Source organism: Typopeltis vanoorti, chromosome 20 (genome assembly GCF_054136105.1).
Source record: "Typopeltis vanoorti isolate ZY-2024b chromosome 20, IOZ_Tvanoo_1.0, whole genome shotgun sequence".
In the NCBI taxonomy this organism is placed as follows: Eukaryota; Metazoa; Arthropoda; class Arachnida; order Uropygi; family Thelyphonidae; genus Typopeltis; species Typopeltis vanoorti.
The window spans coordinates 88239487-88259216 of record NC_143568.1 but is presented as its reverse complement, the minus strand read 5'-3'; the positions used below and the strand labels follow the sequence as shown (position 1 = coordinate 88259216).

The 19730-nt window shown below is 36.9% G+C and overlaps 1 protein-coding gene across 1 annotated transcript in view; it reads right to left on the bottom strand.

Annotated features, from left to right (window-relative positions):
* LOC150095635 (dynein axonemal heavy chain 8-like) overlaps positions 1–19730 on the bottom strand; it is a 2108518-nt gene that overhangs the window by 1329134 nt on the left and 759654 nt on the right. The window contains exons 34-36 of the mRNA XM_090409931.1: positions 17715–17887; positions 12739–12917; positions 1572–1759 (exon numbers count right to left, since the gene is read on the bottom strand). Of these exons, the coding sequence (XP_090266057.1) occupies positions 1572–1759; positions 12739–12917; positions 17715–17887 (540 nt within the window). The remainder of the gene's footprint in view (positions 1–1571; positions 1760–12738; positions 12918–17714; positions 17888–19730) is intronic.

The window sequence follows — 19730 nt, the reverse complement described above, 5'->3', positions numbered from 1 at the left end:
ACCCCTTCTTAATAGAAAAATCCACAGATTTTGCAACCTCCCAAGTCAATACCACATGATCGCTTTCACCAACTGGAGGTAACGAGGACACCTTTCTTATGCATATATCCTCTGAACCAATAACCAGGTCCAACACTCTCACACCACGTGTCCCTTCAGTTACGTGCTGTTTCAAGTAATTATCTCGTAGAAGATGTATGAACTCCATTTCCTTTTTGCTACGAGATATTTCCTCCTTCCAATTGATATCACCATAATTAAAATCCCCCATAATAATCACTAAGCCTTCACTCATTGCACTAAGTTGCTGATGCATGAATTCAATATCTTCCCCCGTACTCCCTGGCCTATAGCAGCATCCAACTCTATATTTGGTTGCGTTGGTCACTATTTCGCACCAGACTGCCTCAAATGAACTCTCATTCACATGTCTATCATCATGATATACTACTTTCTTTGGCTGCAACACATCGGCTATCATCAACAGTACTCCTCCTCCTGTTCTATCTTCTCTATCCTCCCTGAAAATACTGTACCCTTCACATTCAATTCCAGTGACCACATCTTCTGCTGACAGCCAAGTTTCACTAATGCCTACAACTTTTGGTGAGATTTCACTGACTAATGCCAAAAATTCTTCTCTCTTATTTCGAATGCTTCTAGCATTGGTATACAAAAATTGCAGATTCCCTCTAGATCTTGTACCGGCTTTAGAACTGATATATAAGTCACTAACTACCGTAGTCCTATGCCGATTTTTATCCCCTCTCTTCTGCAATTTATTCTGCCTATAAGGATCAATAAATACACAATCAGTGCTAAAGTTTCTCTCTCTTACACTCAACCTTTTCAATATTAGTTTCCCTGCCCAATAACTTCAACCTGTTCAGAATGTTTGTATTTCTTTCTTCTACTTGTTTCTACCTTTCCATTTTGAACCAGCTTCTCTCTTTGTACGGGTCTTCCAACTTCTTCACTTGAGTTTTATTGAGGTCTCATCAGTGGGAGCAAGACCCAGAAGTGATAAGAAGATTGAAGTAATGCAGAAGTGTCATATTTCTATATATAAGTAGTCAAATGGTGCCACACCATATTACTAAAATACTTTGGATTAGAGATAGATGTCGAAATTTTTTTTGTCACTTGGCTATACTATAAATTAAAGAAACCAAGATATTATATTCTTGATTTAATCCTTTATCCAAATATAGGCAAACAAACTTTACACGTGAAGTATCTTCACAACTGTGCTATTTGTATATAGAGACTAATGCCTTCACAAATTCACTCTCTTTGTTACTATACACTATCTCTTCTTTCCATTCCACACTCCCATAATTAATGTTGTTACAAGAGGAATTAAATAGAGTGGTACTTTGGACTGAAGAATGGGGATATAAAATCTACATTACTAGCTGTTGTTTGGGTGAAGTTTGAATAATATTTGAGCTAAGTAATGTGTCAGTTTAAAATTATGATTAATAATTAAATGAGAAAGTAAAAGAACAAAGTTAACACATTCAAAAAAATTAGCTATTTAAGAAAACGGTTAAGGAGGAACTTTTTTTTACCATTGTAATAAACAGACCAAATTCTGGATTAAGTTCAAGAATATCACCATCCGAAAAAATAAATTCATTCTTTTTCTCTTTTCGTGCTGTTAATACAATATGAATTTGTTGAGCAGCAACAGACAACACAGGTAGTTCAATGCGGTTAAATTCATCAAAACAACCCCAAGAACCTGACTGGGCAAGTCCTACATTTAAAAAAAAAAAAAAAAATGGGGGGAAAAAAGGTATTATGAAATAAGACAAGCAGCAACAAATAAAATTAAAATAATAAGCAATTATCTATAAAATGCTTTTCAAATTTTTAGATGGTTTACATCATAATAATATACTTTTGTATTTTTATACTGTTTTTCAAATAATCATGTAATATTACTGTGTGATTTTATACTTCTTATACCAGCTGCTAGCAAAATGAAATGACATTTTATTATTATTAGCTTGACACCTCCAGGGAGTCCAAAGACTCATCGAGGGAGGGCACTACTCTACAGTCTATCTCCACCACCCACAATCCACCAACTACAATGAACCACAAGTACACCAAAGCCATCTACCGCCCACTACTACCACTAGTATTTTCGCAGAAAATCACAAACATCCAAGCCCATGGCGTGATTCGAACCCGCAGCCTTTTGGCTGGAGAGCAGATATGCTAACCAACCAGCCAACCAGGCAGAAAAGTGGTAATGAATAGATTAAAATTCAGCCAACTATAAGCCTCCCATGAGGTCTGAACTCATGACCCCTGGTTTAAAAGAAAGTGCTCTAACCACTGACCATTATAGCTCAAGCTCTCTTCATGCTTGCAACATCTCATCTTAGTAGCACTTTTTTTTACAGCCTGTATATTCATTCTGTTTTCTTTTAACCATAAATCAACATTAAAATGGTGATGAGATATGATAGAAAATTAGAATTAAAAAAAAAAACAAGTGTTTTTATGCAATAAGAGCTAGATTCACAAAATGTTTCTCTTATCATAACTTCTAGTGACTATAATGGCTTCAGCAACCCCTTACACTTGGTATCCAACTGTCGATGCTGTGAATTTTCTCAAAATGGTATGTGCTCAGACATTTAATTGTAGTGCCAGCTAAACTCTTTTACATGATTATCAATATTATCATTTTTGAACCTCCATGGAGTCAGAAGACTCAATGCAGGAGGTGAAATTCTACAGATACATATATTCTTTCCTTGAAGACATTCAGAATTGAAAAATTCATTATCCACTCAGGCAATGCATTCCACTTATTCACTACTCACCGTTCAAAAAATCTACTTTTAACTTCTTTCCTCACACAGCCTGTATAGAGTTTCCATGAATACCTTTCATTCTCTCACCAACCATTATCCTATAAAATATTTCCCCTATATCTATCTCACCAACTTATGTGTCTCAATCATATCATGTCTTCTCCTGATATCTGCAGAGCATATTCTCATAATATTTCCTTATACTGTACATTTCAGAGATCTTAAACACTCATCTCTATGCTTTTTTCCCTCTCTCTCGCTCTCTGTCTTTAATGTTTCCTTATTGACTAGATATTCAGGTGATAAGATCTGTGCACAATTCAAATAGTTGATAACATCAATTTTCTGGGCACTTTTGCAATGTGTCCACTGAGCATCAGCTTAATATCCACCAACAACTCTAGATCCCTGGCTTACTTCACTTCCCATGTGTTTTCCACCAGTAAAATACACCTTGCACCATCTATCACTGTGCAAATGTATGACTTTATGGTTAGCAACATTGAAATGATCCCAATTCATCTGTCCATAAGATAACCTATTAAGATCCTATCGCAACATCACACCAGCTGTCTGGCATTTCTCTCTAGAGTTTAGTATAATTAGTAAACAATTCAAATATTTCTTCTCAGGCATTATCCATATTGTCATTATATAAATTAATCAGCAGTGAAACAGGACCAAACACCGTGGCACACACCTTGTCATTTTTCTCATTCAAAACATTAAATCTCCATACACAATTCACTAGCATCTATCAACTAACCTTTATTGCAACCGTGCTACCAAATGAATATCATCCACATTCTTCTAGATTTTAACAATAGTTTGTCATGTGCTGTTATATAAAATGCCTTTGCAAAATCTAAAAAAACACTATGTAAGCATCTTGTCCCTTGTCTCCACCTTCTTAAGGTGGGGAAAAGGACAAAGTGGGAGGGGGGGGGATCTGTGGAAATTACGTTTGTATGTAGTTAAGAAAGAAGCAAGAGCTTGATTTTTATTCTCATAGAGGCAAACATGAGTGAGTGGGTGGAGTGAGTGAGATGAGCAGTATGTTTGCTGAAGTAGTGAGTGCATTTAGTGTGAATGAGTTTAAGAAAAGTTATGAGAGATGGCGAGTGATGTATCCCTTGATGAATCGTTGATACCCTGGAGGTCTAAAATAATAATAATAATAATAATATTTTTTTAAATATAATAATAATAATAATAATAAAAGTTTTCTCCTAGTTTCCCTTCCACATTTTTCCTCACCCAATCATTCTACAAGATATCTGATATAACAATATGTATAATTATGTGTTAGTTTCTTTAAAGATTCATAAAATGCAGTTTCTGGATTTGGCTGCTGTACTGCATAGATAAACTTAAAATAAATAATTTTGGGAGGAAGAGTATGATTTTTATCTGCTAGTAGCAGGGTGTTTCTCACGGAACTTGGGTTTTTCATCCTGAGATTATTTGCAAGTGAAGTGGATGGTGATTATTTTTATTTATTCATTTAATTTTTGTTTTTTAATAAAATTATTATTTTATTAAAAATAATGAAATAAACACATTCAAAAACTCAGTGATTTAAAAAATAGTTAAGGAGAAACATTTTTTTTTTGGGGGGGGGGGGGGAGGGGGACGAGCCATGAAGAGTAATAAAGATGTAGTGGCCCTACAAGAAGACTTGAATAAATTGAGTGATTAGGCACGGAAATGGGGATGTGAGTTCATTGTTGCAAAATGTAAGGCTTTAAAATTTGGAAAACAAAGATCTGGTGGTGATAGTGGATAAGGATCTAAATAGCCAAAATTGTGAAGACAACATATAGGCTTCTGGGAATGATGCAGAGGACACTGACGTGTAGAAGTAGGGAGATTCTTGTTCCATTGTATAAGGCTTTGATTAGGCCACATATGGACTATTGTGCCCAGATTTGGTCACCTGGTTTTCAGAAGGATGAAGAGATGTTGGAAAGGGTCGAAAGGTGACTGACTAAGGTAGTTTCTGACCTCTGGAATGTTGAGTATGAGGAAAGATTGAGAAGATGTAATTTGAAGAGTCTGGTGGAGAGAAGGAAGATGGGAGATATGATAGAGACCTACAAGATGGTAAGACAACACAAAGGCTTCTGGGAATGATGCAGAGGACACTGACATGTAGAAGTAGGAACATTCTTGTTCCGTTGTATAAAGCTTTGATTAGGCCAAACATGGACTATTGTGCCCAGATTTGGTCATCTGGTTTTCAGAAGGATGAAGAGATGTTGGAAAGGGTCGAAAGGTGACTGAATAAAGTAGTTTCTGACCTCTGGAATGTTGTGTATGAGGAAAGATTGAGAAGATTTAATTTGCAGAGTCTGGTGGAGAGGAGGAAGGGAGGGGGGGATATGATAGAGACCTACAAGTTGGTAAGGAGTTGTTATAGGATCAGTGTTGGAGTAGTTCTACAGAAAATAGTAGGAGATCAGGGGAGAACCAGAGGTCATCCCTGGAAACTGTATAAAGAGAGTGCGAGTAGGGGAGTAAGAGGCAGGTTTTTTTTTTTCATGCAGAGTTGTAAATGATTGAAATGCCTTGCCTGAGAGTGTGGTGTCTGCAAGGAGTTTGAGTGTGTTTAAGACACGGCATGATGAGCTGTGTGTGAGATAAAGGGATCTCCCAGGTGAGTCAATGACTACATGAGTCTTGGGGGTAATAATAATAATAATTCACTCCATTGATGGATTGCATTTGAATGGGCTTGGGGTTTGCCATTCAGAAAGGCTATTGTTTCTGAGAAGGCTCAGAGTTAAAATGTTAATATATAATAAATGATCAAAGTCTACTTGTGAAGAAAGATAGCACAACTAAACGGATTGTATGACAGAGGAAAGTGGATGCGAAGTTGATGATGTCATCGCAGCAGCAGCATCACAAGGTAAGAGAATGCATAAAGGTGAGGATGAGACAAGTAGGAATCAAATCACAGTGAGGATCAGTGAGGATCAGGGAAGCCAGAGTGGTCAGACTAAAGAGAGATGTTTAGTATAGCAGCTAGAATAGAGAATATTGGTGATTGTAGAATGACCTCAAACACACAGGGATAGTTATGATTGTACACAATTGTAAGGAGTATTCAAAACAAGAGAGCTGAGTTTGTTGCACTGAATGAGTCAGTATGCTTCAAGAAAAATGGAATAAGTTAAACTTGGTTGTCTGAAGAGGAGATGTGATGTTGGGAATAGAAATTATTATTATTATTATTCCTTACATTTGGCAACCTTGCTTTCTTTCTACTCATTACATATCAATCATGTGCTAAGATTCAAGCTGAACAAGCAAGTCAAGGATTTTGCTAAACATCCTGTATATGCAATCGAATTATTCCGGTTTTGTGACCACATTTTTATTAAAAAAGACTTATTTTTAAAACTAAACAAGTACTAAAAAAACAAACCCGACAAGTTTTGTGTCGTCAGGCTAACATCTTCAAGGGTAAAGATAACTAACAGTTTAAAGCATAAACTATAAGAAATTACGAAAAAACAAGTTCATTTATTGGTATTATGAACATCAAAAAAGTTCGTTAAAAACCGAATAACAGATCTATACAACCGTTAATACATGTTGGCTGGAAACAATGCTATTTGATGTCACGTTTTGGTTCACTTTCACTCTGTCCGAGGTCTGAACTGGGTAAATTTTTAATAAACGCTGCCCAAACTTGATTTAAAATCAAACCTTGATTTTTGTTGCATTGCATAGGAATTTTCATCATATTTGCTGTCTCTTTGAATTTTCTTGTGAAACAGTTTTTGTCAATGTAGGACATGTTATTCTGTCCCAGAGTACATTATGACCAGTAGAAGCTGTGTGAAATGCCAAACCAGACTCATGTTCTCTCTTTTTTTTGTATGTCCTTTTAATGTTCGCTCATGCAGATTTCTCCCAATCTCACTGTCTGGCCTACGTAGTAGACACCACAGGAACAGTGAATATTATAAAATCCTGGTTTTTTTATTGAGTGATGTAGAGGTTTCGGAGGATGAAGAGATTTTGATATTTTTTCAAGTGGCAGGAAAGTCACTTTTATGTTGTACTTGAAGAGAAGTTTGGCTAATTTATCTGTTACATTTTTGATATAAGGAAGGGTGACTCTGTTCTTGAAGTCTTTTATTTAAGTTTCTTGTAGGTGCTGTATTGAGAATTTTCTTAATTGTCTTAGTTTAGAAACTATTCAGTTGTAGGATCTGCGTTAAGTATTGTATTTCTTCTTTCCACTTTTCTTCTGTGCTGGGGATGCCATATGCTTTATCCCTTAAGTTTTTATGAGGCCTATTTTTTCCTTGGGATGGTGGTGTGAGGTAGCATGAAGGAATCTGCCTGTGTTTGTTGGCTTTCTATAAATGGAGAATGATAATCTGCTTTTTCTTTCATTTATTTCTATAAGGATGTCTAGGAAAGGAAGTTTTTTATATTCTTCTAATTCCAGAGTAAATTTTATGTTAGGATGTAAGTTATTAAGATATTCTTTAAATGCAGTCAGTGCTAGTGCTGTTCCTGGCCAAATGATGAAGATATCATCCACATAACAGAGCCAAATTTTTGGTTTGATGTGCCAGTTTTGTAGAGCATTAGTTTCAAAATTTTCGATGTAGAGGTTTGCTAGAGCCAGTGAGAGGGGGTGAACTCATTGCTAGTCTTTCTTTTTGTTCCCCAGAGTTTGTCTTGGTAAAGGAAGAATGTGTTTTTTATGCAATGTTTGTAGAGCTGTACAATGTCTGGTGGGAAGAGATTTTCTAGGAAGTTAATTGTTTCATTTCTTGGAATCTTTGTGAAAAGACTGACCACATCTAAACTTGCTAATATAACAATGTACAAAAAAAAAAAAAAAAAAAAAAAAAAAAAAGAGGGAACATAAGTCTGGTTTGGCATTTCACACAGCTTCTACTGGTCATGATGTACTCTGAGACAGAACAAACATGTCCATCATTGATAAAAAACGGTTTCACAAGAAAATTCAAAGAGACAGCAGATATGATTAAAATTCCTACGCAATGCAACAAAAATGAATCAAGTTTGGTCAGCGTTTATTAAAAATTTACCCAGTTCAGAACTCGGACAGGGTGAAAGTGAACCACAAAATGCGACATCAAATAGCACTGTTTCCAGCTAACAAGTATTAACAGTTGTATAGATCTGTTATTCGGTTTTTTAACGACTTTTTTGACATTCATAATACCAATAAATGAACTTGTTTTTTCATAATTTCTTATAGTTTGTGCTTTAAACTGTTAGTTATCTTTACCACTGAAGATGTTAGTCTGATGACTGACAAAACTAGTCTGGTTTGTTTTTTGTACTTGTTTAGTTTTAAAAAACAGTCTTTTTTAGTAAAAATGTGGTCACAAAACCAGAATAATTCGATTTAACTTCTTAACCACAGCAACCTCCACATGATTACCCTGCATATTCTTTCAGTACCAGTACTGAAAACCTAAGATTTCCTCTGGTCTGTTCAAATAACTTATTTTCAGAATCTGGTTATGCTTTTCTCATCCGATCCATCACTCCATCTGAGATTGCTTTTTATAGTGCCCATGAGAGATCAGCAGCATTCTCTTTTCAAGAAACTCCTGCTGTAAAGTATCATTCATCTGTTAAACCCAAACAATTTTTCTAATTCACATATAGCTTTCAAACATTCTTTGTTCCAATACAATGTTGATTCCTCTACCATGCAGTTTCTCATACCAAGGCACTGATTTAATTTACGTCCTCAATTTAGTATAATCTCCACTATATATCTTCTTAGTCAAAGCTTTTATAGGCATTGTGACTCAGTTCAAGGCATAATGGTCATCTCAATTCATAGACAGATTTTTAGACATTAGTCGATCCAATGTTCTTGTAGCACAAGTCCTTACCATCACATGCCGCTGAAGGCATCAAACTGATCAATAATTTATAAATTCTCATTCTCTCATTCTGTATACTTGCTTCTCCCTCTAGTCCACAGAATAGTTGAACTTAGCCATAATTAAAATCTTCCTTTTATCCTCATCAGATGATCTAGAATTTTGGATTATTGTGTTAGAGCTTACATAGTGCTCATCTATAAAAAAAAGAAATCAAACTGAACATGAGAATTAAACAGGAATTTCCCAAACTTAGTGTTCCAGGTAAAATTTATGCAAGCATATTTGAGGAAAACACAACTTATGGAAGCGAAACCTGAGGAAGAACAAGCTGGTCCAGACAGAGACTATTAAGATCATATTTTCACTTTAAGAAAATATTCAAGAAATGATGGAAATAAAAAAAAAGAATATGTAATTAAATTTTAAAGATCTAGAAAAGACATATGATAAGACATGATATATACGAGATGGTATCAAAAAGTTTCAAGACTAGCTCTATTTAAGAGAAATTACTTTATTTATCTATGTTTACAGACTATCACCTTCAAAATAGTTGCCTTGCATAGCAATACAGAGGCCCCAGCATTTTCCTGCCACTTCTGGAATGTGTCCTGGAAGTCTTGTTTTCAAAGCATGTCAAGCACCTTCTGCGATTTGCGCTGGATCAACGCAATGGTGTCAAAACAGCGACCTTTGAGCTGTATCTTCATCTTTGGGAAGAGGGCGAAGTCTGCAGGAGCCAAATCTGGTGAGTAGGATGGGTGTGGAAGTGAGATCATGTTGTTTCCAGCGAGAATCTCATGTGTGAGGAGAGCTCGGTGACAGGGTGCATTGTTGTTGTGGAGCATCCAGTTTTTCGAGCCACTGATCGGACTGTTTTTGTGGAATGTCCTCCCTCAGATGCCTTAAAACCTGGCAACAGAACTCGCTATTGACGGTCCGGTTCCTGGGTATGAATTCTTGATGCACAATACTGCGAATGTCAAAAAACACGACGAGCATGCACTTGGTTGAGCTGCGGACCTGCCTCGCCTTTTTCAGTCATGGAGATGATGGGCTCTTCCACTGTGAAGACTGTTGCTTCGTCTAAGGGTCGTACCTGTGCATCCAAGTTTTGTCACCGGTAAGATCCTCAACATGAAGGATGGGTCATCCACAGCATGCTGATGGAGTTCATGGCAGACTTTGACGTGGTGTTCCTTCTGCTCCTGGGTCATCAGCCTGGGGACGAACTTGGCAGCAACACGGTACGTGTTCAAATTGCAAGTGAGGATTGCTTGGACTGTTCCGTATGACATACCGACAATGGCAGCAATATTGTGGCACAACCTTAATTGTTTGCATACTTGGGATTAGGAGTTAAATAACCAAGCTTATAAAATTACTTGGTAACCCTAATATACAGTATCCCCAAGTTAAAAAATTAATTACAAATTAATATACAAATTAATTATATATATATATATATAATTAATTTGTATATATATATACGAGGTGGTATCAAAACGTTTTGAGACTAATTTTGTAACACGCGAACAGATGACAGCACAAGACTGCAAGCACAGCCACAGGGAGCACCGACCTTCATAAGTCAAGGTGTCAAATGACATCGTCCTGTGTGAGCTGTGCAACTGGTGCTATTCTGATCAAGTGCATTACCATGTATGGGAGTGTTTTCTGATGATCTTCATGCATAAGTTGCTGAATAGCTTTGATTTTCAGGGGTTCAGCTCGTTGAAGGTCTTCCTGATTTCTCTCATATATATATATATATATATATATATATATATATATAATTAATTTGTATATTAATTTGTAATTAATTTTTTAACTTGGGGGATACTGTATATTAGGGTTACCAAGTAATTTTATAAGCTTGGTTATTTAACTCCTAATCCCAAGTATGCAAAACAATTAAGGTTGCGCCTGAAACATAGTTCAAGTCTAAAGATGGTACAACACCAGGGAAACTCATTGTAAAGGTGGGTAAAGTTCTGATCACTATTCTTAGTATTTTCCCATAATGTAAAGCACATCTCGCTGAAAGATGTATACTGCAATACATTATGGGTGAGGGTCACTACCCAGACCAGTTTCAACCTTTTTTGAGGTCTCTCAGTGAGTACCTAGACCCTAAATACCAAGGTATTGTAGTATACACATTTTAGTGAGATGTGCTTTACATTATGGGAAAATACTAAGAATAATGATCAGATCTTTACCCACCTTTGCAATGAGTTGCCCTGGTGTTGTACCATCTTTAGACTTGAACTATGTTTCAGGCTTTTTTGCATACTTGAGATTAGGAGTTAAATAACCAAGCTTATAAAATTACTTGGTAACCCTAATATATATATATGCGTGTAAAAGTTTTAATGACTGTTACCGAGAGATAAAAAGATGACAAGATATATTTAAAAAGATACTACTAGTTTCATTGAATAGATCAACATCCTCAGGTATCACAATCAAAGAAATATATAAAAAAATTACAGAGACTTAAAATTGTAATAACAGAACAAGTATAAAAAGACAGTAGCGTGTTTGGAAAACAAATGCGAGTATGAGTTCCAAACAAACGTATACTACGTGCTATCGTGAGTGCGCCAGTACTGAACAGAAGCAACGTGCGCATCAGAGAGATTGTAACTCAAGCTGTTGTTGATATTAGAGGAATCTAGAGAAATTTCCCCGGATTCAACAATCTTTCTTTCTCAAGATTCTCAAGAAATTTAACTTCAAAACTTGCTTCACTACGCTTCCAAAACTTCATTCATTACTTAGCAAACATAAACAGAAACATCTTCCTACTCAGTTTCCAGGAGTGTACAAGATTTTGTGTGATTGTGGAAAGCCATACAATGGGCAGACTGCCAAATCCATCCTTCTACGTTTGGATGAACACCGTAGAGATATCTCCTATAACAGGACTGGAGCTAGCACTCTCTCTAGCCACGTTCTCTTTTCAGCTAACTCAGATGAAGGCAGCCAACACATTGTAAACTGGACTCAAACTTCTAACATCCAGGTGTGTTATGATAAACTCGAAAGAAAGATTGTCGAATCCAAGGAAATTTCTCTAGATTCCTCTAATATCAACAACAGCTTGAGTTACAATCTCTCTCTCTCTCTGATGCATATGTTGCTTCTGTTCAGTACTGGTGCACTCGGGTTTACGCGTAGTATACATTTGTTTGGAACTCATACTGGCATTTGTTTTTCAAACGCGCTACTGTCTTTTTATACTTGTTCTGTTATTACAATTTTAAGTCTCTGTAATTTTTTTATATATTTCTTTGATTGTGATACCTGAGGATGTTGATCTATTCAACAAAACTAGTAAACTAGTAGTATCTTTTTAAATATATCTTGTCATCTTTTTATCTCTCGCTAACAGTCATTAAAACTTTTCCATAATATTTCAACCGAGTAAAAATGAATTCGCATAATATATATATATACACATACTAGGGGGCTCCATCCCCTGGTGCTTATGCTGCTCAGCCCCTCAAGTTTCAAAACACCGAACAGGGGTCCCTGCCCCTCTGGCACCTATGCCCCCCCCCCGAGTTTCAAAACACTGAACAGGGGGGCATTATTAGGAGTTCTGGGTACGAGCTTTTCGACATATTCATGAATATTATTCTCCACAGAATATTTCCACTATAAAATAATATTTATTCATGAAAAATGCTTAGAAAACTAAAATGACAAATTCCAGGAGAACTTCTCATGGAACACTTATTCACCTTCTGCGGAACACGGTTTGGGAAACCCTGACCTGAAGTATCATAATAACAACAAGATCTAATAAGTGCCATTTTAAATTATTAAATAAGATAAATAAAAAGAAATGAACAAATTCAATTTTGTAAGTCTGTCTATTATTTGTCTATTTTATTACTTTATCTTTGTTCCCAATTCATATCTTTTAATTTTTTTTAAAATTTCTCACAGGATATGCTTGTTTGAAAAAAAATGAATAATAGTATGAAAAGAAATACTGAACTAACCTTTATATATTCGACCAAGTCCTCTAAAGTCCATTTGGTCTGAGCAATTGAAAACAACTACATATTTTCCTAAAGCTTTTCCCATATCTTTTGTAGTTTCTGTCTTGCCAGTACCTGCAGGTCCAGCAGGAGCTCCTCCCATACTCATCCCTAAAGCCTGAGCAAGGGTAATATAGCACCTGGCAGTAAAATGAATGTAATTTAGTTAGGGATAATTCATCTCTCTCTCTCTCATAAAATTAATTCAGTACAGATAAACTTCCATTACTATTACACCTATACACTTTTGATTTCGCATTTATGATCAATAGCTATTATTATTATTATATTATGGGTATCTCCATGGAGTCAGTAGACTCATCACAGGAGACCCAAACTATCAAAACAATATCTATCATACCTCCTCTTGAATTCATTTACAGACAAAGAACTCACAACTGAGTCAGGCAATACATTCCACCCACCCACCACCCTTCTAGCAAAAAATCTAGTTCTCACACCTTTTCCTTAATTTCCAGGGATGACCTCTTGTTTTTCCATCACTATCACACAGCTGGAATATTTCCCCCTCATCAATCTTATAAAAACCTTTTAGTAATTTAAATGTTTCTATCATACCCTCCCCCCCTCTTCTCCACCTATCAACCAACCTGTACAATCCACAAGCTCTCAATCTGTGAATGTAGGGAGCATTTTTTACATCATTCACCAACTTAGTCACTCTCCTCTGAACCTGATAATTAATACTTAAGGAATTGACAGTGTACACTAGAAACATAAATTAAATCTACTTTAATATATACTTTCCAATATTTCGGCAAGGTTACATTGCCATCTTCTTGGGAACTTAAAATAAAGAACAGGTGCACGCAAGTGCTACATAACAGCAAATGAGAAACGAAACGAGGAAGCTACCATTTTCCTAAAGTCCCTGATGGTGCCCCTTGGTGGGCTATATTAGGTGTTCTTGGCTTTTGGGCTGAAGTTCTTCTGAGGTATGTTTCCCAAATTTGGGCAGTCTCATGCATCCAAATTTGTTGAGGTTTGACATGTTCCTAAGGGCCGAGGCTGATTCCGTGAATAGTATTTCATATTTCAACTTGCTGTGGTGCATTACTGTGGCTTTCTTCCACCTTATTCTGTGGCAAGTATCCAGAGCATGGTGTTCTGAGATTCTGATATTTGCTGTCCTGCCTGTTTAGCCAAAGTTGGACAATTTACAGCTGCAAGGGACCTGGTATACACCAGGTAGGTCTTCAGTGGAGCGGTTAAGGGATGCCAATTTTCTATATGGTCTGTAACAAGCAGTCAAGTCATGTTTTTTTAGGATTTTGTTGATTTTTTCCAAGGTGCCTCAGATGTAGGGAATGGAGATGGATTTAGAGTAATTTTTTTTGTGAAGGGGGGAAGTGGGTTGTGGATAACTGGTTTTAGTGTTTTTTGGATTTTTTTTGGGGGGGGGGGTAGCCATTGGCTGAGAAAGTCTTAAGGATGTGATTTAGTTCAGTAGTTAGGGCTTGGTCATTTGAACAGATTAGTTTAGCCCTATTGAATAGTGTCTTAATAACTCCATACTGTTGTGAGGGGGGGGGGTATCGGTGAATGTATCTGCCTGTATGGGTGAATTTTCTATAAACTGAGAAAACCAAGGTACCATCAGGTTGTTGGGTGACTAATGTATCTAGGAAGGGGAGGCTATTGTTTTCCTCTTTTTACATGGTGAACTTGATTCTAGGGTGTTGGTTGTTTAAGTGCGTTAAGAAGGAGAGGAGTGTATCTGGGCCATGTGGCCAAATAGCGAACACATCATCAACGTAGCGAAGCCATATGGTTGATGATGTGTTCTCTATTTGGCAACATGGCCCATGGATACACTCCTCTCCTTCTTAACACACTTAAACAACCAACACCCTAGAATCAAGTTCACCATGTAAAAAGAGGAAAACAATAGCCTCCCCTTCCTAGATACATTAGTCATCCAACAACCTGATGGTACCTTGGTTTTCTCAGTTTATAGAAAATTCACCCATACAGGCAGATACATTCACCGATACCCCCCCCCCTCACAACAGTATGGAGTTATTAAGACACTATTCAATAGGGCTAAACTAATCTGTTCAAATGACCAAGCCCTAACTACTGAACTAAATCACATCCTTAAGACTTTCTCAGCCAATGGCTACCCCCCCCCCCAAAAAAAAAAAAAACTCCAAAAAACACTAAAACCAGTTATCCACAACTCACCTCCTCCCCCTCACAAAAAAGATTACTCTAAATCCAACTCCATTCCCTACATCCAAGGCACCTTGGAAGAAATCAACAATATCACATCTATAGACCATGATGTTAAAGGAGGTTTATAGCCATTGACTACTGTTATGTTGTGAATTTTCCCACTCACAAGATGGATATCGTTATCACATCTTGTTGTCAGGACAGAAGCATTTTCTATATCATCCTTGATATATGTTGCAATGCCATAATTTCGGTGGTATATAGCACCAATCAGTGTGTAACCAGTTATTTTTCCTCTTCTATTAAAGTTGTCTTCATTTTTGGCATGCGTTTCTAGAAAAAGCACAACATCAATGTTATTTTCTTGTAGTATTTTGCAGAGATAGTCACATTTTGCTCTGTTAATTCCCTCGATATTCAGTTGACACATCTTAAGGCTAAATCCCAGTTTTTTGTCAGCATTATCAATAAAATTAGAAAAATCAGTATTGTTTGACTGTATGCATTAGCCAGGAGAACTAGTGTTAGACTGGTTGCCAAATCGCTCTAGCTCAATTAGCGTTACCCAGGGTGCACCAGGAGGAGGCGAGCTAGATTACACCCCGGATCCCTGGTATTCTCTGTTTACAGAAAATCCATACATGCTTGTATATACATTCCTAAACATTCACCCTTCCCCTTACAACAGTACGAGATCATTGAAACTCTATATAACAAGATTAAATTAATTAGTTCATATAACAGTGTCCTATCCACTGAACATTCGATAAACCTTCTTAGATAATGGCTACAATTCAGAAAGCTTCTATTAAGGATAAGATTGCAGGGGATGGCCTCTTGTCGGAAAGGGTACTTTGAAGAAGGGGGACAACATCAGATAACGCTGAGCCCAGTGGAGTCTAGAGGGAATAATGCTGGGTATAGAAATAGTGGCATTTTTATACTTTTTACTAATGCCAGGAGTATCTGGAATAAAGAAGGGGAATCGGTGGCGCTGATAGCATCAGCCTGCCCAAAGATTATTGGGATCACTGAAACATGGTTGACAGAAGAGGATATAATAACATGAATAGAAGTTGCAGGGTACAGCATTTTTCGGCAAGACAGGAAGGGAAAGCATAGTGGTGGAGTACTCTTTATGATAAGTGACAACTTATACAATGGACCATACACAACGTTGGGAAGAGGAGGGTAATGTTATCTGTGAGAGTGAACATGGATTTGTGAGGGAGAACTCTTGTTTTAGTAATATGCTAGCGTTTTATAACAAAGTTACAAGAGCAGTAGATGAGGGAAAGGCATGTACTGCCATTTTTCTGGATTTAGCAAAGGCATTTGACAGGGTGCCACATGATAAGCTGATATTTAAGTTGAAGCACATGGGTTTGGATGTCGGGTTGGTCAACTGGATTCAGGATTGGGTGTCCGATAGTTATCAGAGAGTTGTGTATGGTGGGGCAGTTTCAAGGAGACACAGGGTTACAAGTAGGGTCCTACAGGGCTCAGTACTAGGACCTATATTGTTTAACCTTTATCAATGACATTGCCAGTGGATTGCAGTGGGATATTCAGTTGTTTGTGGATGATGTGAAGCTGGGAAAGGTTATTAGTAATAGTGCAGATGTGGTAGTCCTGCTAGAGTATTTGAATAAGCTAGATAGATGGGGAAATGAATGGGGTTGTTAGTTTAATGCAGCAAAATGTAAGGTCTTGAGGTTTAGGAAACATCGATGGGATGCTGCATTCTCTATTGGAGGAGCTATACTATAGGAAGTAGGGGAGACAAGAGATCGGGGGTGATGACTGATAGAAACCTGAAATTCAAGAGGCATATTGCAAAGGTGGTGAAGGTATCCCAGAGGATTGCTCCAATAATGAGAAGAAAGCTGACCTGTAGAAATAAAACAGTTATCAGTCTGTTGTATAAGACCCTTATCAGACCACACTTAGACTATTCTTCTCAGATTTGGTCCCCAGGATTTGAAGGGGATAAATTAACTGTAGAAATGGTACAAAGGCAGATAACAAAGACAGTTTCAGGACTGTACAATGTTAGTTATGAGGATCGGCTGAGGGAATGTAGACTGAAGATCTTGGTGGAAAAAAAAAGGAGAGGTGATATGATTGAGACTTTTAAACTGTTGAGAGGTGGTTACAGGGTTGACTGGGAGTTCTTTCACTTGGTTCAACAGTGGTAAAGAGTGATGACAAGGGGCCATCCCTGGAAGTTTATGAAAAGAAACTGTGAGCAAGAGGGTGAGGAGTGGTTTCTTTGTATGGAGGGTGGTTGAACCATGGAATTTATTGTCTGATCGAGTGGTGAGAGTGAGAACAGTCAATGAGTTTAAGGAGTGGTATGATAGACTTTATGTTTCATAAGAGGGACCTCCCATGATCAGTCTTGATAGACTTGTGTTTCCTAGGAAAGACCTCCCATGACGAGTCTATTATTATTATTTAGGTCTCCAAGGAGTCAATTTGACTCCTTGGAGGGCTATAATAATAATAATAAATATAAAAAAATTTTCGGTGGACCACATCCCCATTTAATATAATTTAATTTTGCTATAACTATTAATGATATGATGAGGACACTTTAGAAAACATTAAATAAATTTTTTGGGTGCGAGATTTCCTACAAATTTCACACCCAAATTTATACCACATTTACCAAAGTAACACAAAAAATTATGTTAATGAGTATTCATTAATGATGAAAGAAAAAAACTTTATTGGCAAACCTGTCAGTGAGAGGTGTAATTACTAAGCGATCAGTACATCCCAAAAACTCATTTTGATAGATGAAATTTACATCTGTTATTTTAACTAGACAATAATCATCTTCAACCATGTAGTAAAATCTGGCTTGTTTGAGCCACTCGAAGTCTGTTGGAACTTTGATCTTCTTCTCCACCTATAATTTAGAGAGAAATGGCACAGTTGGGAGCTATACTTATACTAAATAAATTATATATATTATATATACAGCTACACAGGCCTTCTGATGATATATATATTCATATTTATATATACTGACTATAACCGAGACTGGAATAACAATTAAATTTATTCAAAATGCAACATGTTTCATCAGATTGTCTGACTTCTTGAGGTGTGGGGACATAGAAAGCAAATAAACACTATAAGAAACATCATATCACTATAAAAACGACTATTATAAAATTAGGTTAACTTTGAACTGTAGCTACAGTCCGTGTTGAAGTTCTATTGTTAGGCAGCTGCGTGCGTCTGATTTCACGAGTGTGCCAATATCGGATAGCAGAGCTGAAAGATTCCGGTAGATTATAGCTAAGATTATTATTTATGTGATGAGGGTCCATAACAATTTCCTTAGATTCGACTATGCGGCGCTCCACCTCGTCACGGCATATATGAAGGTTTGAAGTTGTTGTCCAGTTTATCTCATGTTGATGGCCTTCATCATCTGTGTTTACTGAAAACAGTACACGGCTTGACAGGGCACTTGCTCTAGTTCTTTTGTAGGCAATATCCCTCTGGTGTTCTTCCAGATGTAGGTGGATGGGATGGATTTTTCAGTTTGTCCATAGTATTGTTTCCCGCAGTCACATGTGATTTTGTACACTCCTGGGAATTGTAGATGGTTGTGAGCTTGTTTGTATTTACTTAAAATCGATCTTAGTTTAGGAAGAGTAGAGAAACAGGTTTTTATGTTGAACTTTCATAAAATTCTTCTTAGTTTCGTGGAGAGCGAGCTGATGTATGGTAAGGAGGTATAACCTTTGGGGTTGGCTTGTGTTTCTGAGTTGTTTTGATGGCGCAGTATAGATGCTTATTGATAGTTTTCGACGAGTAGCCATTACTTCTGAAGTTCTTTGTAGATGTTGTAGTTCATTTTTTAACTCTTCATCATTTGACAGTATAGATCTGACACGATGTGCTAGGGTTGAGATGACACACATTTTCTGTGCAGGATAGTGATGTGAGGACGCATGCAGGTATCTATCTGTGTGTGTGTAGATTTTCTAAAGATTGAGATTTTAATAGAATCAGATGTCTTAGTAAGTCTTATGTCCAGGAAGAGAAGAGATCCATTTTCTTCAACCTCCATTGTTAATTTGATATCTTGGTGGAAGTTGTTAAAATAATTTAAAAAAGACTGAAGGTTATCGGTTATCGATATTTTAAAGAACAAGATTTCAAAAAAGATGTTTTCCTTGCTATCACATTGCATTCACTCCGACTACTTTCAATACGAGAAAAAAGTTTACAAAAAAATAAGGGATTGGCAATGGGCAGCCCCCGTCTCCTATATTAACTAACATCTTTTTTGAAGATTTCGAACAAAAGACAATCTCCTCAGCTACTCTTAAACCAAATATTTGGCTGAGATTTGTAGATGACATATTTCTTATCTGGGAACATGGCACCGATAACCTTCAGTCTTTTTTAAATCCCCCCCCCCCCAATCTGGAGAGAGAAGGACCATGTGGTTTTCACATGGAAGATGAATAGACATGTAGAAGTATCAAAGAAAAGGGAGCATACGTGGAATTATAAGGCGGCTGATCAACATAGTCTTAGATATCAACTTTGGAAAGTTCCACATGGAGGTCACAATTGGAAGGCCAGGATATCATTAGTGCTTGGGAAATGGTGAAGGAATATTTGTTAGCAGCAATAGTAAGCTGTATTCCATGAGTGAAGAAGAGGACATAATTTGGTGTAAAGTTGATGACAAACAATATCAAACTGCAGGTGAAAAAGAGGTTATGGAA